Source organism: Hemiscyllium ocellatum, chromosome 12 (assembly GCF_020745735.1).
Source record: "Hemiscyllium ocellatum isolate sHemOce1 chromosome 12, sHemOce1.pat.X.cur, whole genome shotgun sequence".
Classification (NCBI taxonomy): domain Eukaryota; kingdom Metazoa; phylum Chordata; class Chondrichthyes; order Orectolobiformes; family Hemiscylliidae; genus Hemiscyllium; species Hemiscyllium ocellatum.
Genome location: NC_083412.1, coordinates 31456993 through 31475373, shown reverse-complemented (window position 1 = coordinate 31475373; position 18381 = coordinate 31456993). Strand labels below are relative to the sequence as shown.

Below are 18381 nucleotides of genomic sequence, written 5' to 3'. Positions count from 1 at the left end.
AGACTGCAGTAAGTGACCAATGCTCCTGCTCCAGCACTTTCCAAATTGTGACCACTCCTGCTTTGTAGAGCATCAGCTAGAATCATTCAAAATTTTCCTTCATGCTACACATTCATCCTGACTAGGAAGTAAATCACAATTTCTTCAAATTTACTGGGTCAAGATCTTAGAACTCCTCACCTAAAAGCACAGTGGAAGTACTATCATCACACTGACTGAAACAATTGAAAAACATCAACTCTTTAAGGACAATTAAAGGGCTAGATAATTAAGTATAGTTTTCCCAGTGACACCTGTGTAAGAAAGTATTGCAAAGTTCCAGCCCCAACAGGATTTGGGTTTGTTCAGCCTTGCCTTCTCAAGAATGGCTAGACTGCAACATGAGAGATAACATGTATTCACCAGAATACATGGCCCTAAGGATTGGCATTGGGCATTTGAATTGTTGTTGTATAAGGGCAGCCTGGTGTTTTACTGCACTGCCTTGAATAAACTCATGAATCTTACTGAGCTTCAACACAGTTGCATATGCTGTTAACATTCACTCCACACATATTGCAACTCTTGAGCAGGTGTCATGAAGAGAAACTCGACTCAATGTTAAGCCCCTGCAATTTTACGTAAATTCAATTAATTGCTGTGGTAATGAACTCTTAACAAGCCAAAAACAAATGCAAGTTAGGCTAGTGCATTAATGTGCACTAAACCAGTCGACTTACAGCAGCAATTTTAAGACCATTGGTAAACATTAACAACGTCTTATTAAAGCTCATGCACAAAGTTACGACTTTTTATGTAATGTAGCAAGTGCACAAACAATGAAAGAGCAATTTCTTCTCAATTTTTTTAAACCCCCAGTTTTATACGATTAGATTTATTTTCATTTTATCTAATTTACTGTAGTTGTCAAATCAATGTTCCACTTTTCAAAATGAGGTTCTGCAAATGAGATGTAGCACATGGGACCAAAACTATTGCTGGGGTTGGCAAATGGTCAGTGAATTCAGTGAAAACTAATGCGCTTGTGTAATGTGAACGTCAATTGCCATTCAGTAGTCTAAGCCTAGATAAATGTCGTGAGGGTATTACTGGTTGAATTGATTTCATTAAGGAATTGTGTATGGAACTGTGGGGTCAATTAGCTCAGTTGCTGAGATGGTTAAACTGTGGTATCGAATGATGCTACTTGGGTAGGTTAAAATCCTGTGCTAGCTAATTCATGGAGGCTTGCCTCCTTCCCTTGACACATGCTTAATATGGATTGCTGCTCCTCAATCTATAGAATTACATGTAAAACAAGGTGCCTATGCTTCCATTTGGACAACACATTATTATTTCATCAACAAGGATGTGACCTATGAATGGAACTGAAAACTGTACAAATATTTCCATTTCTGACCATACGATGCAGTGAAGGTCATTTGTTGAGCATCTGAAAATACTTGGGGAGCACCCAAGGTAAAATCTTGAAACTGAGACAGTGAGCCTCAAACAAGCATCTTCCTTTGCAAACAGAATGATTCTAGACATTGATTAGTTTCTTGCCCAATGCCATATTGGCAATGGATTTATTCAGTCTACTCAATCTTTTCAATCCCAAGGACTCCACTGCAAGAGTTCCTCAGATTAGTATTGAGCACTTACAGCCACTTCATCAATGACCTGCTCTCCACCCTAAGGTCAGATGTGAGCCTGTCTACTGATGATTGTATCATGTTCAGCACCATTCGTGACTCCTCAGATACTGAAGCAGTTTGTGTCCATTGCAGTAATGTATCGAAACATCTAGATTTGGACCGATAAGTAGCAGATCACATTTATGTCAGACTAGTACCAGTAAATGATCATCTCCAACAAGAGAGAATCTCACCAAAGTCTGTCCACCATAACAAGGTACGAGGACATATGATGGAATACTGCCTGGATGAGTGTAGTTCCAATGATGCTCAAGATATTCAACACTTTCCAGGAAAAAGGAGCTTGCTACATTTTGGATAACCTTATATATTCACTCCCTTCACCACTGACACACAGTAGCAGCAATGTCTACCATCTGCAATGTGCAATGCAGAAACTCACTTCATAGCACCTTTCAAATCTGTGACCTCTGCCATCTAGAAGGACAAGACTAACAAATAGATGGGGACACCAGCAACAGTATGTTGCGGCAAAGCCACACACCAACCTAACTGGAGGCTGTATCACCTTGCCTTTACTGTCACCGGATCAGAATCTTGAAACTCCATTCCTGATTGCACTGTGTCCCTACACCAGATGGACTACAGTGATTTAAAGTGGTGGCTCATCACTACCTTCCCTGGGCAACAAACACTGAACAGGTCAATGATACCCACATGCCAAGGACATTTTTAAAAACCTTGGATTCCTTAGCACTATCTTTCAAAGTATTAACTTGTTAACAAAGGCAGTCAGTCTTACCTTCTCTGTGAAATTCAGCTGTTTCGAACACTACTAGGCTTATGTAATTCCCTGCAACTAAGTGATCTTGATGGAACCCAAATTGAGAGTTTGTGAGCAGGTTATTGATGAAGAAATATTGATTGACAGCATTGTGTGCAACTCCTTCGTTCATCTTGCTGCTGGTTGAAAGGATACTGATGTGGTAGCAATTGGCCAAGCTGATTTTGTTGTTTTTATGCAAACTGAGCAATCCTGAGCAGTTTTCTGGATTGTTAGGTAGATGCGATTATGATAGCTGTTCATTAGTTTTGCCATTGGCACTATGTTGTAATGTTGTTGGAACCCATAGCCTTCGCTATATTCAATGCATTTAGCTATTTCTAGATATCATGTGAAGCATGATTGAAGATTAACATCTGATACTGGGGAGTTAGTGAACAACCTTTTGTAGAATCAGTTGGCTGGCCTTGCCTTTGCCATGTCTCAGCTTCATGTTCCATCAAGTTTCCCTTTTTGTCACTTTGATACAAATAAGTAGCTTGCTCAGAAGCATATCATCAACTATGTTGGTTTGGCTAACATTGCATATACAGACAAGGTGAGATAGTAATGAACCAGTTCAGTTGTAACAATAATTTAAGAGGTTTGTGGTCACTTATACTGATCTATGTTTCTTATAATCCACTTGCAATGCCTTCAGGCTAATAAAGCAATGTTAGGTTTGACAGCACAAGTTCCATTACCGTATCCAGTAATAATGACTCTTGTGCTTTACGATATGGTTTCTCACATAATACCTTGCACCAGAAGTTCAGGTTCAATAAAATAGCCATTTATTGCCTTAGGAAACCATCTGTTAAAATAATATTGATGCTAATAGTGATATCTGATTGTGATATCTTGTGTGTATAACAAATACAGCCTAAAATGGATTGATACAGCCTACACCGATTATGCTTGGGTTGTTTAACTGCAAATGTACAACAAAATGTAAAACTGAAAAATATTACATAATTATCTTATCCATGAATAATGAAGGCCTTAGAACTGAGGGAAATTTCAATTATAATTATTTTTATGGGCTCTGGAATGAAAAAAATAGAGGTTTTGTTTGGTTTCATCGCAGGTATATGAATATTTAATGCTGACACCTGTCTTACCATAATGTTTTCTGTCCTGATTTTAGCCGACTTCATGTTACTGGTTGGGGGAGGTGAAGATTCCATTGCTTACGATTTTAGTAATGAATGAACTGTAGTCAAATGCATCACTGGCTGCCAACAAAATACATTAAAATAGCATATTATTGAATATAGATTTTCACTTTTGAATTTTGAATGCACAGACATCTTATTATCCAAGTATGAATCAAAATTTATATCATCAGGAAAATAATGATCACAATTTTTTAACTTGAAAGACTTAACAATAAGTGGCAGAGGGTTAGGAATTGAGCTTTCATCAGCAATTTTGTCTAATCTTTTAGCAAGATTATAGCTCCTGTAAGCAAATCCCACATTTCATATGAAACTATACTGGACCCATTATATTTTATGCCTAGAATTGCATGCAATGTACAGCACAAAATAGGCTATTTAGCTCAATTGGCCCATGTTGGTGTTTGTGATGTTCATGACCCTCTTCCCATTTTTCTTCTTACGTCCATAAACCGATCAACATAATTGTTAATGTCTTGCTCCAACATGTGCTTACCAAGCATCCCCTTAAATGCGAGTTGCCTCAGTTATTGCAGCCAGTTCCACAAATCAAATATTCTCAGAGTGAATCCTTGGCGCCATTCAGCTTTGAAGAATCCACATTCCAACGTTAATGGATAAGGCGATTAATCCTAATAAAGTGGACCATATATGTAAATATTAGCAGGGATCCACTAAATATTTTGAGTCTAAATAATACCCTTCATTTCAACTCATTTATGCCGACAATATACCCAATATGACTGAGTCCCATTTGCCAACATTTGGCCCATATCCCTCTAAACCCTTCCTGTTCATATGCCCCCCATCCAGCTGCCTTTGAAGTGTTGTAGTTGGACTGCCTCTACCACTTCCTGTGCCAGCTGGTTCCACATATGCACCACCCCCTGTGTGAAAAAGTTACTCCTCAGGTTCCTTTTAAATCTTTCCCCTCTCCCCCTAAACATATAGCCTCCAGTTTTAGATTTCTCCACCTCAAGAAAAAGGCCACGGCTATTTACCCATTCTATGCCCTTCATGATTTGATAAACCTCTACAATGTCACCCCTCAGCCTGTGATTCTCCAGTGAAAAAAGCTGCAGCCTTTTTAGCGTCTTCCTGTAATTTAAACCCTCCAGTCCTGGAAACATCTCTGTAAATATTTTCTGAACCCTCCCAAGTTGAACAACATCCTTCCTACAGGATGGCAACCAGAACTGTACACAGTAATCCAAAAGTAGCCTTATCGATGTCCTGTGCAGCACCACCATGATATCCCAACTCATATACTCAATGCTTTGGCCAATGAAGGCAAGCATGCCAAACACCTTCTTCACTATCCTTTCTACCTGTGATTCCACTTTCAAGGAATTATGCAACTGCACCATCCGGTCTCTTTATGCAGGAACATTCCCCAGGGTTTTACCATAAAGTGTGTAAATCCGGGAGAAAGTGAGGACTGCAGATGCTGGAGATCAGAGTCAAAAAGAAGGGGACTAATATACTGGCAGGGACATTTGCTAGAGCTGCTCATGAGGATTTAAACTAGTAAGGTTGGGGGTGGGACCCAGGGAGAGAGTGAGGAAAGAGATCAATCTGAGACTGGTACATTTGAGAACAGAAATGAGTCAAACAGTCAGGGCAGGATGGGACATTGCAGAAAACAAGTTAGAACTGATAAATTAAACTGCATTTATTTCAATACAAAGGGCCTGATAGGGAAGGCAGATGAACTCAGGGCATTGTTAGGAACATGGGACTGGGATATCATAGCAATTACAGAAACATGGCTTAGGGATGGGCAGGACTGGCAGCTTAATGTTCCAGGATAGAAATGCTACAGGAAGGACAGAAAGGGAGGCAAGAGAGGAGAGGGAGTGGCGTTTTTGATAGCATTACAGCTGTGCTGAGGGAGGATATTCCCGGACATACATCCAAGGAAATTATTTGGGTGGAACTGAGAAATAAGAAAGGGTGATCACCTTATTGGGATTGTATTATAGACCCCCTAATAGTCAGAGGGAAATTGAGAAACAAACTTGTAAGGAGATCTCAGCTATCTGTAAGAATAATCGGGTGGTAATTGTAGGGGATTTTAACTTTCCAAACATAGACTGGGACTGCCATAGTGTTATGGGTTTAGATGGAGAGGAATTTGTTAAGTGTGTACAAGACAATTTTCTGATTCAGTATGTGGATGTACCTACTAGAGAAGGTGCAAAACTTGACCTACTCTTGGGAAATAAGGCAGGGCAGGTGACTGAGGTGTCAGTGGGGGAGAACTTTGGGGCCAGCGACCGTAATTCTATTAGTTTTAAAATAGTGATGGAAAAGGATAGATCAGATCTAAAAATTGAAGATCTAAATTGGAGAAAGGCTAATTTTGATGGTATTAGGCAAGAACTTTTGAAAGCTGATTGGAGGCAGATGTTTGCAGGTAAAATGAAGGCTGGAAAATGGGAAGCCTTCAGAAACGAGATAACAAGAGTCAGAGAGAGTATATTCCTGTCAGGGTGAAAGGAAAGGCTGGTTGATGTAGGGAATACTGGATGACTAAAGAAATTGAGGGTTTGGTTAAGAAAAAGAAGGAAGCATATGTAAAGTATAGACAGGATAGATCGAGTGAATCATTAGAAGAGTATAAAGGAAGTAGGAGTATACTTAAGAGGGAAATCAGGAGGACAAAAAGGGGACATGAGATAGCTTTGGCAAATAGAGTTAAGGAGAATCCAAAGGGTTTTTATAAATACATTAAGGACAAAAGGATAACTAGGGAGAGAATAGGGCCCCTCAAAGATCAGCAAGGCGGCCTTTGTGTGGAGCCACAGGAGATGGGGAGGTACTAAACAAGTATTTTTTATCAGTGTTTACTGTGGAAAAGGATGTGGAAGATTTAGAATGTAGGGAAATAGATGGTGACATCTTGAAAATGTCCATCTTACAGAGGAGGAAGTGCTGGATGTCTTGAAACGGTTAAAGGTGGATAAATCCCCAGGACCTGATCAGGTGTACCCTAGAACACTGTGCGAAGCTCGGGAAGTGATTGCTGGGCTTCTTGCTGACATATTTGTATCATCAATAGTCACAGGTGAGGTTCTGGAAAACTGGAGGTTGGCTAATGTGATGCTACTGTTTAAGAAAGGTAATAAGGACAAGCCAGAGAACTATAGACCAGTGAGCCTGACCTCAGTGGTGGGCAAGTATTTGGAAAGACAAGGACTGATTCGGGATAGTCAACATGGCTTTGTGCGTGGGAAGTCTTGTCTCACAAAATTGGTTGAGTTTTTTGAAGAAGTAACAAAGAGGTGGATGTGATCTATATGGACTTCAGTAAGGCATTTGACAAGTTTCCCCATTGGAGACTGGTTAGCAAGGTTAGATCTCATGGAATACAGGGAAAACGAGCCATTTTGATACAGAACTGGCTCAAAGCTAGAAGACAGAGGGTGGTGGTGGAGGGTTGTTTTTCAGATTCGAAGCCTATGACCAGTGGAATGCCACAAGGATCAGTGCTGGGTCCACTAGAATAGAATCGCTACAATGTAGAAACAGGCCCTTTGGCCCAACAAGTCCACACCGACCCTCTGAAGAGTATTCCACCCAATCCCATTCCCCTATCCTATTACTGAACATCTACCCCTGACTAGTGCACCTAACCTACACATCCCTGCACACTATGGACAATTTAGCATAGCAAATTCAACTGACCTGCGCATCTTTGGATTGTGGGAGGAAACCGGTGCACCTGGAGGAAAACCATGCAAACACAGGGTGAACATACAAATCCCACACAAACAATCACCCAAGGCTGGAATTGAACCTGGGTCACTGGTGCTGTGAGGCAGCAGTGCTAGCCACTGTGCCACCTCACTTTTCATCATTTATGTAAATGATTTGGATGTGGCCATAAGAGGTATAGTTAGTGAGTTTGCAGATGACACCAAAATTGGAGGTGTAGTGGACAGCAAAGAAGGTTACATCAGATTACAACAGGATCTTGATCAGATGGGCCAGTGAGCTGAGAAGTGGCAGATGGAGTTTAATTCAGATAAATGCGAGGTGCTGCATTTTGGGAAAGCAAATTTTAGCAGGACTTATACACTTAATGATAAGGTCCGAGGGAGTGTTGCTGAACAAAGAGACCTTGGAGTGCAGGTTCTTAGCTCCTTGAAAATGTAGTCACAGGTGGATAGGATAATGAAAAAGGCGTTTGGTATGCTTCCCTTTATTGGTCAGAATATTGAGTACAGCAGTTGGGAGGTCATGTTGCTGCTGTACAGGACATTGGTTAGGCCACTTCTGGAATATTGCGTGCATTTCTGGTCTCCTTCCTATTGGAAGGAATGTTGTGAAACTTGAAAGGGTTCAGAAATGATTTACAAGGATGTTGCCAGGGTTGGAGCATTTGAGCCATAGGGAGAGATTGAATAGACTGGGGCTGTTTTCCCTGGAATGTTGGAGGCTGAGTGGTGACCTTGTAGAGATTTATAAAATCATGAATAAGATAAATAGGCAAAGTCTTTTCCCTGGCATGGGGAAGTCCAGAATTAGAGGACATATGTTCAAGGTGAGAGGGGAAAGATATAAAAGAGACCTGAGGGGCAACTTTTTCATGCAGAGAGTGGTATGTGTATGGAATTAACTGCCAGAGGAAATGGTGGAGGCTCATATAATTGCAACATTTAAAAGGCATCTGGGTGGTTATATGAATAGGAAGGGTTTGAAGGGATATGGGCCTGGTGCTGGCAGGTGGGACTAGATTGGGTTGGGATATTTGGTCGGCATGGACAATTTGGACCGAAGGATCTGTTTCCATGCTGTACATCTCTATGATTCTAAGTGTGGTGCTGGAAAAGCACAACAAGTCAGGCAGCATTCGAGAAACAGGAGAGTCGGCATTCCGGGCATAAGCCTTTCATCAGGAATGTATAAATCCTGTTCCGGTTTGCCTTAGCAAAATGCAACATGTCACATTTATCGACATTAAATTCCATCTGCCACTCCTTGGCCCATTGGCCCATATGATCAAGGTTCCCATGTAAGCTTCTTCATTGTCCACTCCATCTCCTATTTTGGTGTCATCTGCAAAATCTCCAGCTCTACCTCTTGTATTCACATCCAAACAATTTACGTAAATTATGAAAAATAGTGGACCCAGCACTGATCCTTGTGGCATACCGTTGATCACAGGCCTCCAGTCTGAAAAACATCCCATCACCACCATTCTCTAAGGCTAATACAGTAGATAAGCAGAGCAAGTCAGCGCAGGCAAGAGCTTGGCAAAGAACAAGATAAGACTAATAAATTAAACTGCATTTACTTCAATGTAAGTGGCCTGACAGGTAAAGTGGATGGACTTAAGGCATGGTTGAGAACATGGGACTGGTTTATCATAGCTATTACAGAAACATGGCTCAGGGATGGACTGGACTGGCAGATTAAATGTTGTGAGGTACAGATGCAAAAGGAAGGATAGAAAGGGAGGCAAAAGAGGAGGAGGAGTGGTGTTTTTGGTTAAGGAGTTCTCCCTTGTTGGTGTTCCTGACCAAGAGAGAAAACACCTTACAATATATCTCAAAAAGCTAATTAATGGATTTAATTAAAACCTGGTCGACAGGTCGGGCATGGCTAGAGGAGAAACTGATTAAAATATTTGATAAGGATGCAAATCTAGATTGTGACTTTTTCCAAAAAAGGTATCTATTAACAATAGATGAAAAGATTAATGGACTTTTTTTAAAAAAAGATGGTATAGGTTCTTTTATTTAGAATATTGGTGATTGATTGTCTCAGCCTTTATTGGGGAATTTGTCACAATTGGAAAAAATATGAACAGAATTTTCAGAGCAGGTTGGTTGGTTGTTGATTAGCCTGAAGCTTCCTTGTGAAAAGTTTTCTTTTAGTTTTGTGGATCCAGAACATCAAGCAGTCAGGGCAAAACAAAACCCAAGGAAGAGCTGCATGATTAAGTTGAGTTAACACAATAATAAAGTTATTTGTCCTGATTGCCCTCTTCACTTGTTGGAACTGTTTTCTCCTGAGTTTAAAGACAAGCTTACAGCTAATGAGATCAATACTATTTGAAGAATACACGTTCTAATTACTTGAAATCTGCCAATAATAATTTTATCATAGTATAAAGCAGCTTCCTAACTCCAGCTTTATTCCATGAAAAAACTCTTTGTTTGAGATTCAATTTTTGTAATAACCTTATCACTGATACTTATTTGGGTGTAGTTTTGAGTGGTGACGTTGCTACTGGAGCACAGTGTGAAGAAACTCAGCGGGAGACAGAAACTATTACATTCTCTTTATACATTGATTCAGTGCTGATGTGTTACTTTAATTCATCTGACGGATTTTGCTAAGCTTCCATTTTATTCAAACCTAATGAAGCTTTACTTTTAACAAAGGATATCTTTCAAATAATAAATTCTATCAAATAGTTGACTCTGCCATTTTTCCACACTTAACTAATACCATCCTCTTATGCCATTCCTTCATTCTATGCCATCCCCATCCTGCTCTTGTTATCCCCATGCTTTCCATCAATTCTATCCTATCCCTCACAGAGTCAATTTGTCCAGTCAAGGTAGTTTTGTTGTTTGGCTCTCCTAATCTTGCTTTGTTTCTGTCCCCCACAAAGCACTCTTGCCTACTGTCACTACTGCTGCCATCAACAACAGTTAACAGTGACATATGCATCACACACTCCAATCCGCTTGGTTACAACATGCGTCTGCATGCTCCAACCACCACCTACCAAATAAACCCATCATTAGTAACTTTGCTTAAACTAACTAATTGGCATATTTTGGACAAACGGATTATTATTACGGATGTTAATGACGGTGTGTGCCTCAAATTCTAGCAACCTACTTGAGATCATGTTCCTCAGGGCTTGGGAAATCCAGCATCAGAAAGGAGGAGAACTTAGCTGGATCCAGCAAATATGTGCCATTAATAGTGCTGGTAGACCACAAAATAAGAAAACCAACTCAAACAACCCAGCTTCAATCCCACACCAAGCCCCTGCAACCTCCAGGTTTTCTCAAACCAGTGGTCTCTCAAAATATGCAAAATGCCTCATCCAGTGGTCATCTGTTCTATTCATGGGTTAACTAATAGACAGAAGCAGCCATGTAAATTACAGAAAATGTAATGTCTTATCTATTAAACACCCGAGGGCCATAAATATATAATATTCATCGTTTCTTATGTGGTAACTTGTGGACCATTAAAACTTGGGACTTCTTTTTAAAACCTCCCGCTGCTCCTGAACTCTCCTCCCAATCCATTGTTAGAACCATTCCAGTTCTAACAATGTGAATTCCTTCACCCCTGTTACTCACCTTGGTGCCAGCAGACTCTCTCAAAGCCACACACTGCATATGGCTGGCGGCTGGACAGCAGCCAGCAGTTCATATTCACTCCAGCTCCAGCAGAAACTCACCTCATCACTGGCTTCCTGTCTCAGATTTCATATCTCTGAAGAGAACCGAGGCTGAAGAACAATGTGTCACTTATGCTAGGAAATCCATTCATTTTGCAGCTATTCGATTGAAATTAATGCTTGTGTAATTGTGAGTAATTATTTCCACCTTCCTGCATATGCTATGCTTGATGGTCCAGCTATCAAACATCATTTCATTTGTCTCTTCCTTTGTTTGATAACTTGCATTCATCAACATTTCAAACAGTAAGTCCTGGCTCACTTGCAGTTAATGAATGAATTTATTTCTGAAACAAAGTGATGATAATTTTTTTTTTAAATATACATCCATCTAGGGCAAGCACCCCTGTTATCCTGGTCTAATTGACAGCTTGAAATTGTGTTGCTGGAAAAGCGCAGCAGGTCAGGCAGCATCCAAGGAACAGGAAATTCGACGTTTCGGGCATAAGCCCTTCATCAGGAATTCCTGATGAATGAAACGTCGAATTTCCTGTTCCTTGGATGCTGCCTGACCTGCTGCGCTTTTCCAGCAACACATTTTCAGCTCTGATCTCCAGCATCTGCAGACCTCACTTTCTCCTCCTAATTGACAGCTTACTTGTATTGGACACAAAGTCATTGCTTTCGTGAAAGATTTAACTGACTGAAGTTGCTTTTGTTTCACATGTAAGGATTTGTCCGATATAGAGTTAATGACATACAAATATGTCCCTTTTCTGCCACACTTTGGTCAGAATCTGTTAATTTGAATAGTCGTCAAATTGAAACATTAGTATGACTTTGCTCTCTCCGCTGGTCTTCCAGCACTTTCTTTTAAATGTAAATAGAGAGTTACTTTCTTCAACTATTTATGATGAAGTAACAGTAAGTGCTTGAAAAACCCAGCAGGCCTGGCATCCTCCAAGAGAGAATCAAAGTTAATATTTCGAGTCCAACACGACACTGCTGCAGAATAAGTTTCTTATACAAAATATCCCAACGTAAATGGGACTTGGTCAGATTGGGATGTCTGGTCAGTGCAGATATGTTGGACAGAATGGTGTGTTTCCACGCTGTATGACTCTATAAGCAAAAAGGGATTTCAGGATAATCTCTTTGCAAGTGAACTATCTGACAGCAGAGCAATTCATCTCACAGCAGTAAAATGAAGTCTGAACAAGGCCATGCTTTTTTCTCATTTAGTGAATGTAAATCCCCAAACCAAGTGATAGCCTCTTCATTTGCTGAGTTTAAGGCAATTAGTCTGCTACTTAGTAGAGGAGGTGCATCTCAATATGTGCACCATTATTTGTGCCGTTCTGTTCCACAGGTGCATAAGCCAATTCCTTTTTCATCAATGTTCATTGATTTTTGTTTTCTTATTGTTAAAAGGAATTGTCAAGGCCATTGGGATAAATGCTTTTAGCTGTAAACAAACTCACAATGTGAGGTTGAAATCTCACAGATACTGTAAAAAGAAATACCGCAATTATATTTTTTCTGTCTCCACAGGAGTTGCAAGGAATCAATCATTTTGACAGTCGTTCAGCCATACCCTGTAAGTATTGGCCTGCTTTTAATGTGTTTATTATCTGTTACTTCTGTTTTTCTGTCTCGCTCATGCAGGAATTGAGATTTCTCTTTGCAAATATTCATAAAACGACATGGCATTTTGTGGTAAACGTTCATCTTGGAACATTTGCGGGAGCATTTTGGAAATTTGGGCAAAAGTGCCACCCTCTGATTTTTCAGTCAGAAATAAAAAGAAATCTGTGCATTTTGGTCGCACTTTTCATTATTACAGTACTTTAAGTTTACTTATACCAAATGAATTGCAAAGGTTCAAGAAGATAGCGACTGCTTAAGGCAATTAGAGATGGTTAACAGGTTCTGGCCTTGCCCGCAATGGCACATCCCATGAATGAGTAATAGTATTCCCAAACAGCTTTAGAGCTAGTTTAACACTTTTGTAATGGCTACACCGCAGCAAATTTACCTATTAAAAGCTCTGACAAACAGCAATGAGATATTGACCAAACAATTTGTTTTACCGATGTTGATTGAGATATAAATATTGACCAGAACACTGAAAATAATTTTCATCAAAATAGTGTCATTTGATATTTTATGTGCACCTGCAAAGGCAAGATGAGGCCTCAGTTTAACATCTCATTTGAAAAGTGACATCTTTGAAGAGTCAGCCTGAATTTTGTGCTCAAGTCTTTATATTGAGGATTAGGTCCACAAGTTTCTGACTTATAAAAAGAGTCCAACAATCAGCAATAGCTGAGATCCAATACTGCTGTGCAGTAATAGACAGTAAATGATTGGGTAGAATGCATTTACATTCCTGATATTCATCATGAAAACAAGAATATATTGTCCCAGGAATTCTAAGGATGAAAGTTTACCATCATAAGTTCTCACTCTATATTTGAATTTGAACAGCAGTGCTACTTTTTTAAAGCCCTAGCAATGAAGCTCAAATATAGCTTTAAAGTGTCTGTTTATTAAATGAGATTTATAACTTTACAGTAATATGAACAATTATAAATGGTCTGCTATTCTCTCCTGATTTGAAGCGTTTGAGTCCAAATGATCTGCTTTTACTTCTATAGTGAATGAAGTGAAGAGTTATCGAAGAGAGTCTGTGGACATATTGTAACATGTTATGTAAGCTATATGTTTGAAGATGTCAATGGAATTATTCCAGCATTGGATCTCAGCATAAATATGGGGAAAAAAAACCTGAACCCTCACAATGGTGTTCCATGGAGTTGAGAAATACATTAAGATAGTAACATGAAAGAGAAAAAAAATAAAAGAACTGCAGATGTTGGAAATCAGAAACAATAACAGAAATTGCTGGAAAACCTCAGCAGGTCTGGCAGCATCTGTAGAGAGAAAGAAGAGTTAGCATTTTAGGTCCGATGACCCATGTTCAGAAATGGATTACTAACAGGGTAAGATCAGCAATGGAGACCCAAGGGTTACAGTAACGATAAACTAATTTAATGGTCCTCAAAGCCAGACTTGTACTTTTGGATTTGGGTTAACTAATTGGTCAAAGCATTCTTCAGATTTATCTTCCATTCCCATCACTAACATAGTACACTAGCACAACATTGATTACTGGTTTTTCAGTTTTGCACATTGTTTCTGGTGAAAGTTCTGTGCCACCATGATTTATGTCTTGTACAGTAACACTGTCCAATACAATTTTAAGCCAATAAAATACTGTATGGCAGGAAAGTGTTCTATTAGTACTGAAATATATCCTGCACACGTTGCAGTCTTCAAGAATATTGTATTCCATAATATTACTTGAAAAATGTCTGCTGGCATCTTTTGATTTCATCCTGCACCATCACTCAGATACACTTAGTCATGAATTATTTTTGTCATGCTGTTTCTTTCACACACAATTTGTCATGCTGAGAACATATCAATGTCATGTAACCCTGACACTTCATATTATAATGTTAACATTCATGTCAAGATTTTAATTTTTAATTTTATTCTTATTTATCCTTATTCATCTCCTCACCTTATAGGTTTCTTTGTGAAAGGAGCATTCCCTTCCAAGATGTATGTAGGGATGATGGAGCATCAGTCTGCAGCAACTTGCCTTCAAAGGTCACAAGTGTTGTCAGTAAATGATGCGGTCTGTACCTGCATTTGAAGGAAGTCCCATTGTCACCTCCATTAGGCCATCTCCACTATATTGTTGCTGTGGGGAAACAGTCTTTAATGTGTCTGGGGGATGGGTGTTGGTCAAGCAGCAGCCAAGTGTCCCTCACACACACAACACCAGCCCATTATGTTCAGTTGTTAGGCTCTGCAGAGTGGTTTTACTATTTTAGCTCAGTTGGTAGAAATTTATGTCTTCCTTCCCAATATTTTGGTCCCAAGCCCACACAGTGCAAATCTCCATTGGCCTCCCATTTCCCACATTTTCCCAATGTTTACAGTGGACAGGAGGCCCACACCTTTGGGAAGTTGGCACCAGAGAGTCGAGGAAAGGGAGTTCTGTTTCAGAATGTCGGTGAGCATCGGAAGGACGACCAAAAGAAAACAGCCACTTTGGCAGTTGCCTCTTCTTCCTGTTGCAATAAATGACAGCCCCATCTAGCACAAACAGCCCAACCTCATTCAAGTTATGTGGTGAAAGTGAGGACTGCAGATGCTGAAGATCAGAGTCAAGTTTAGAGTGGTGCTAGAAAAGCACAGCAGGTCAGGCAGCATCCGAGGAACAGGAACATCGACGTTTCGGGCAAGAGCCCTTCACGACTAAATGTATCTGAGTGAAAGGCTCGTGCCCGAAACGTCGATGTTCCTGCTCCTCGGATGCTGCCTGACCTGCTGTGCTTTTCCAGCACCACTCTAATCTTGACTCATTCAAATTATACCAAGGCAGAAATAAGATGATGCCTTAGGAATTCTGCATATCAGGCACTTGTGTCAAAATCATCTCAAATGTATGAAATAGGCATCAATGCTTAGGTCAGCACCTAAACACTGCAATCTCTGTTTTCATTGAACAGCACTAACAGCATGATAAAGCTCCCCACTGTCACTACACAGCTATGTTTCCCAAAATAGAGGGGTCATTGATGGCAGTTGTATGGCCATCTGGGCAGCAGGTGCATTCTGCTCCTAAGCTACTACCATTTGGTATTTCTCAGATGTGTACTGTGATTCACTCCATGCAACCTCCTCAAGTTCTCTAATTGTACCCTCCAGCTTCTATATAGCTGTGCTGGTACTTACAAGGGGGAAGGACAAATGCTAAATTTTCTCTCTTCCTTGACAACAGACAATAACAACAAGCTCCTGTTCTAAGTTCACAACGATAAGAAAGGGACAGATTTTAGAATGTTGTTTCCAGGTCAGCTATTAAAGCAGAATTTTCTTTCAAGATCCAAACAATATGTAACATTTGTATTTTTATACATGGGTGTGAATGAAAAGAGAACCAGACATATGATGATTGAGTTTTTGCTTTGGGTGCATCTGGTAATATGACTCAAAATTGCACTCAAACTCGCACAGTCTTTTCAAAGTGAAGTTTTAGTCTAAGTTATCCCTCAAATACATTTCCATATTTCCAAATGTAAAATCTTACAAGAAACAGTGGATTTGGAGAGCATTTTATAGAAACTGCTTATTTTTATAACGATTTCACTCACACCAACTGATCATTGTTTTAACAAGTGTATCTACTCCATTACCTGTGAGTCATCTAAATTTACATGACCAATCTTCATATATGTCAAAGTCTGTGAAACGTGTAATGGCCTGAAAATGAACAGGAAGAGCATACTCCCTGACTGACCGACTCCAGTCAGTTCCAATGCTGGCAGCTCTCTCAAATTGGTCAAAGTCAGAAAATACATCTTCAAATACTACACGCAATGCTTATTTGCTACTAACTCTTTGCTGCTCACTTACCAACAATCTTTAATGACCATAACTTGTTCCTCATGGAGCTTTCACCTCATACTCATATACACTCACAACATTTTAAGAAGCGCATCCTCCCTTTTATCTTGGAACACTTAGCCACTGTGGGACAGGTACACACTCAGAGAACATGGCCAGTGGTGGAGCTGGAAGCATGGAAAACACCTGCTTCCTCTAACCAACCTCCCCTTCTCTTTTGATTGTCAGGTTTCAAAAAGTGTAAGCATGCACCATACGCTTGCTCACCTCTTCACACCCTCACCAGCCCACATCACTCCTGCTGGATTTTCTCAATGCATTCCCTGCTTTTTCCCTCTCTGCTGTGCACAAACTGTAACCGAACCAAACAGTAATGCAGAATCAAGAAGTAGGAGAGCAAAAGAACAAGAGAAGGGAGGAGAAACTGACAGAGAAACATCATCATTCACAGCAGATACTGACATTATCTGTTCTTTAATCAGGATTGTCTGTTAGGACCCACAGTTCTATATTTTCCTCACTCAAAGTGGATTTCAGAACTATGAAGTTTGGCACTATATTGAACAATAATTTAAGAAAACAAAAGAAAATGATTTTTTTTTTAGAAAGAGCCATTAATAAAATCAGTATTAAGAGTGCCAAGCAGCAGAGCTAATTTATAAAATCTTTTTTAGCACATTTGTTTAAAAAAAAAGCTGGAAAGAGTAAAAGATCAGGATCAGGGAATGAATGGATGGAGGCTGAATCCAAGCTAAAGTGCTGGGTTTAACTAACATTGACCTTGCATTCATCTCTGGTGATGAACATTCTGAACTGATACCAGTGCAATTCACACAAATGTGGCAAACAGAACTGGGTTGTCTTTTAATCTGGGTTTCCTCCTTTCCCAGCCTGCTTTGTGGGGAGGGAGGAAAAAGAAAAAGGGGTGTGGCTTAGTCTCAAGATAACTTACATGCATTCTGTCACAGTTTTTCTCTCTCTCACACACACACACACACACACACACCATCACCTCTTCTGTCTCAACACACACACTCTCTCTCTCACAAAATGATACAATTTCTTTCCAACAAGCACATACCCTCTCTCCACACAGACATTGACTGTCTCTCTTGCACATGCCCAGACTCAGCTGTATATGAGTTTGTAAGGTTAGTAATAAAGTCCCTGAAGTCCCACCCACCATGATGACACCAGATGGGATCGTGGGCAAAACAGGTTAGGATCTTGGAGGAGTACTCTCTAATGTCCAGGGCCTCCACATAGTCTCTCATCTCTACGCACACTCAGTAATTGTGCCAAAAATGCAATAAACTGTTTGGTGCTCAATACAAGAGCCTCTTGTAGTTAGACCTGCAAATTTTGCCCTACCATACAAGAGCAAGGTTACGCTATTGGTCCCTAAAGAGGATGTTGGCAACAAACCTGACGCATGATGAGGATCAGACTTGGTTAAGCAGCACAAGGTGAACAGTATGGATTTTGTTCAGCTGCCTCATACCATTTGCCGGCAGGAGGTATGAAGGTCTCTCAACATCTGTAGCTTTCAGTCACTTGCTCAAGCGGATAGTCAGCAGCAGGAAGAGTTTAAAGATTTAAGAACCTTTCAGGAGAAATCTTCCTGATGTGACCCAACAATGAAGGATCTACAGAGAACTATAAAAGCATTTCAGACCTGGTAATACAAAGTTAAAAATCACACAACACCAGGTCATAGTCCAACAGGTTTAATTGGAAGCACGCTAGCTTTCGGACCACCGCTCCTTCATCAGATCCCTGCTGGACAAGGGAAAAAACTTTTTTAAAAAATGATAAATTAGTACAGGCTGGGAAAGCAAAATGTACAGAAATTACTTACAGCTCCATGAGACTTGGCTACAACAGGGGCTC

The 18381-nt window shown here is 40.1% G+C and overlaps 1 protein-coding gene across 1 annotated transcript in view; it reads left to right on the top strand.

The window, feature by feature from the left end:
- Positions 1-18381, top strand: part of frmpd4 (FERM and PDZ domain containing 4) — a 154619-nt gene that overhangs the window by 50752 nt on the left and 85486 nt on the right. The window contains exon 3 of the mRNA XM_060832964.1: positions 12562-12607. Coding sequence (XP_060688947.1) covers positions 12562-12607 — 46 coding nt within the window. The remainder of the gene's footprint in view (positions 1-12561; positions 12608-18381) is intronic.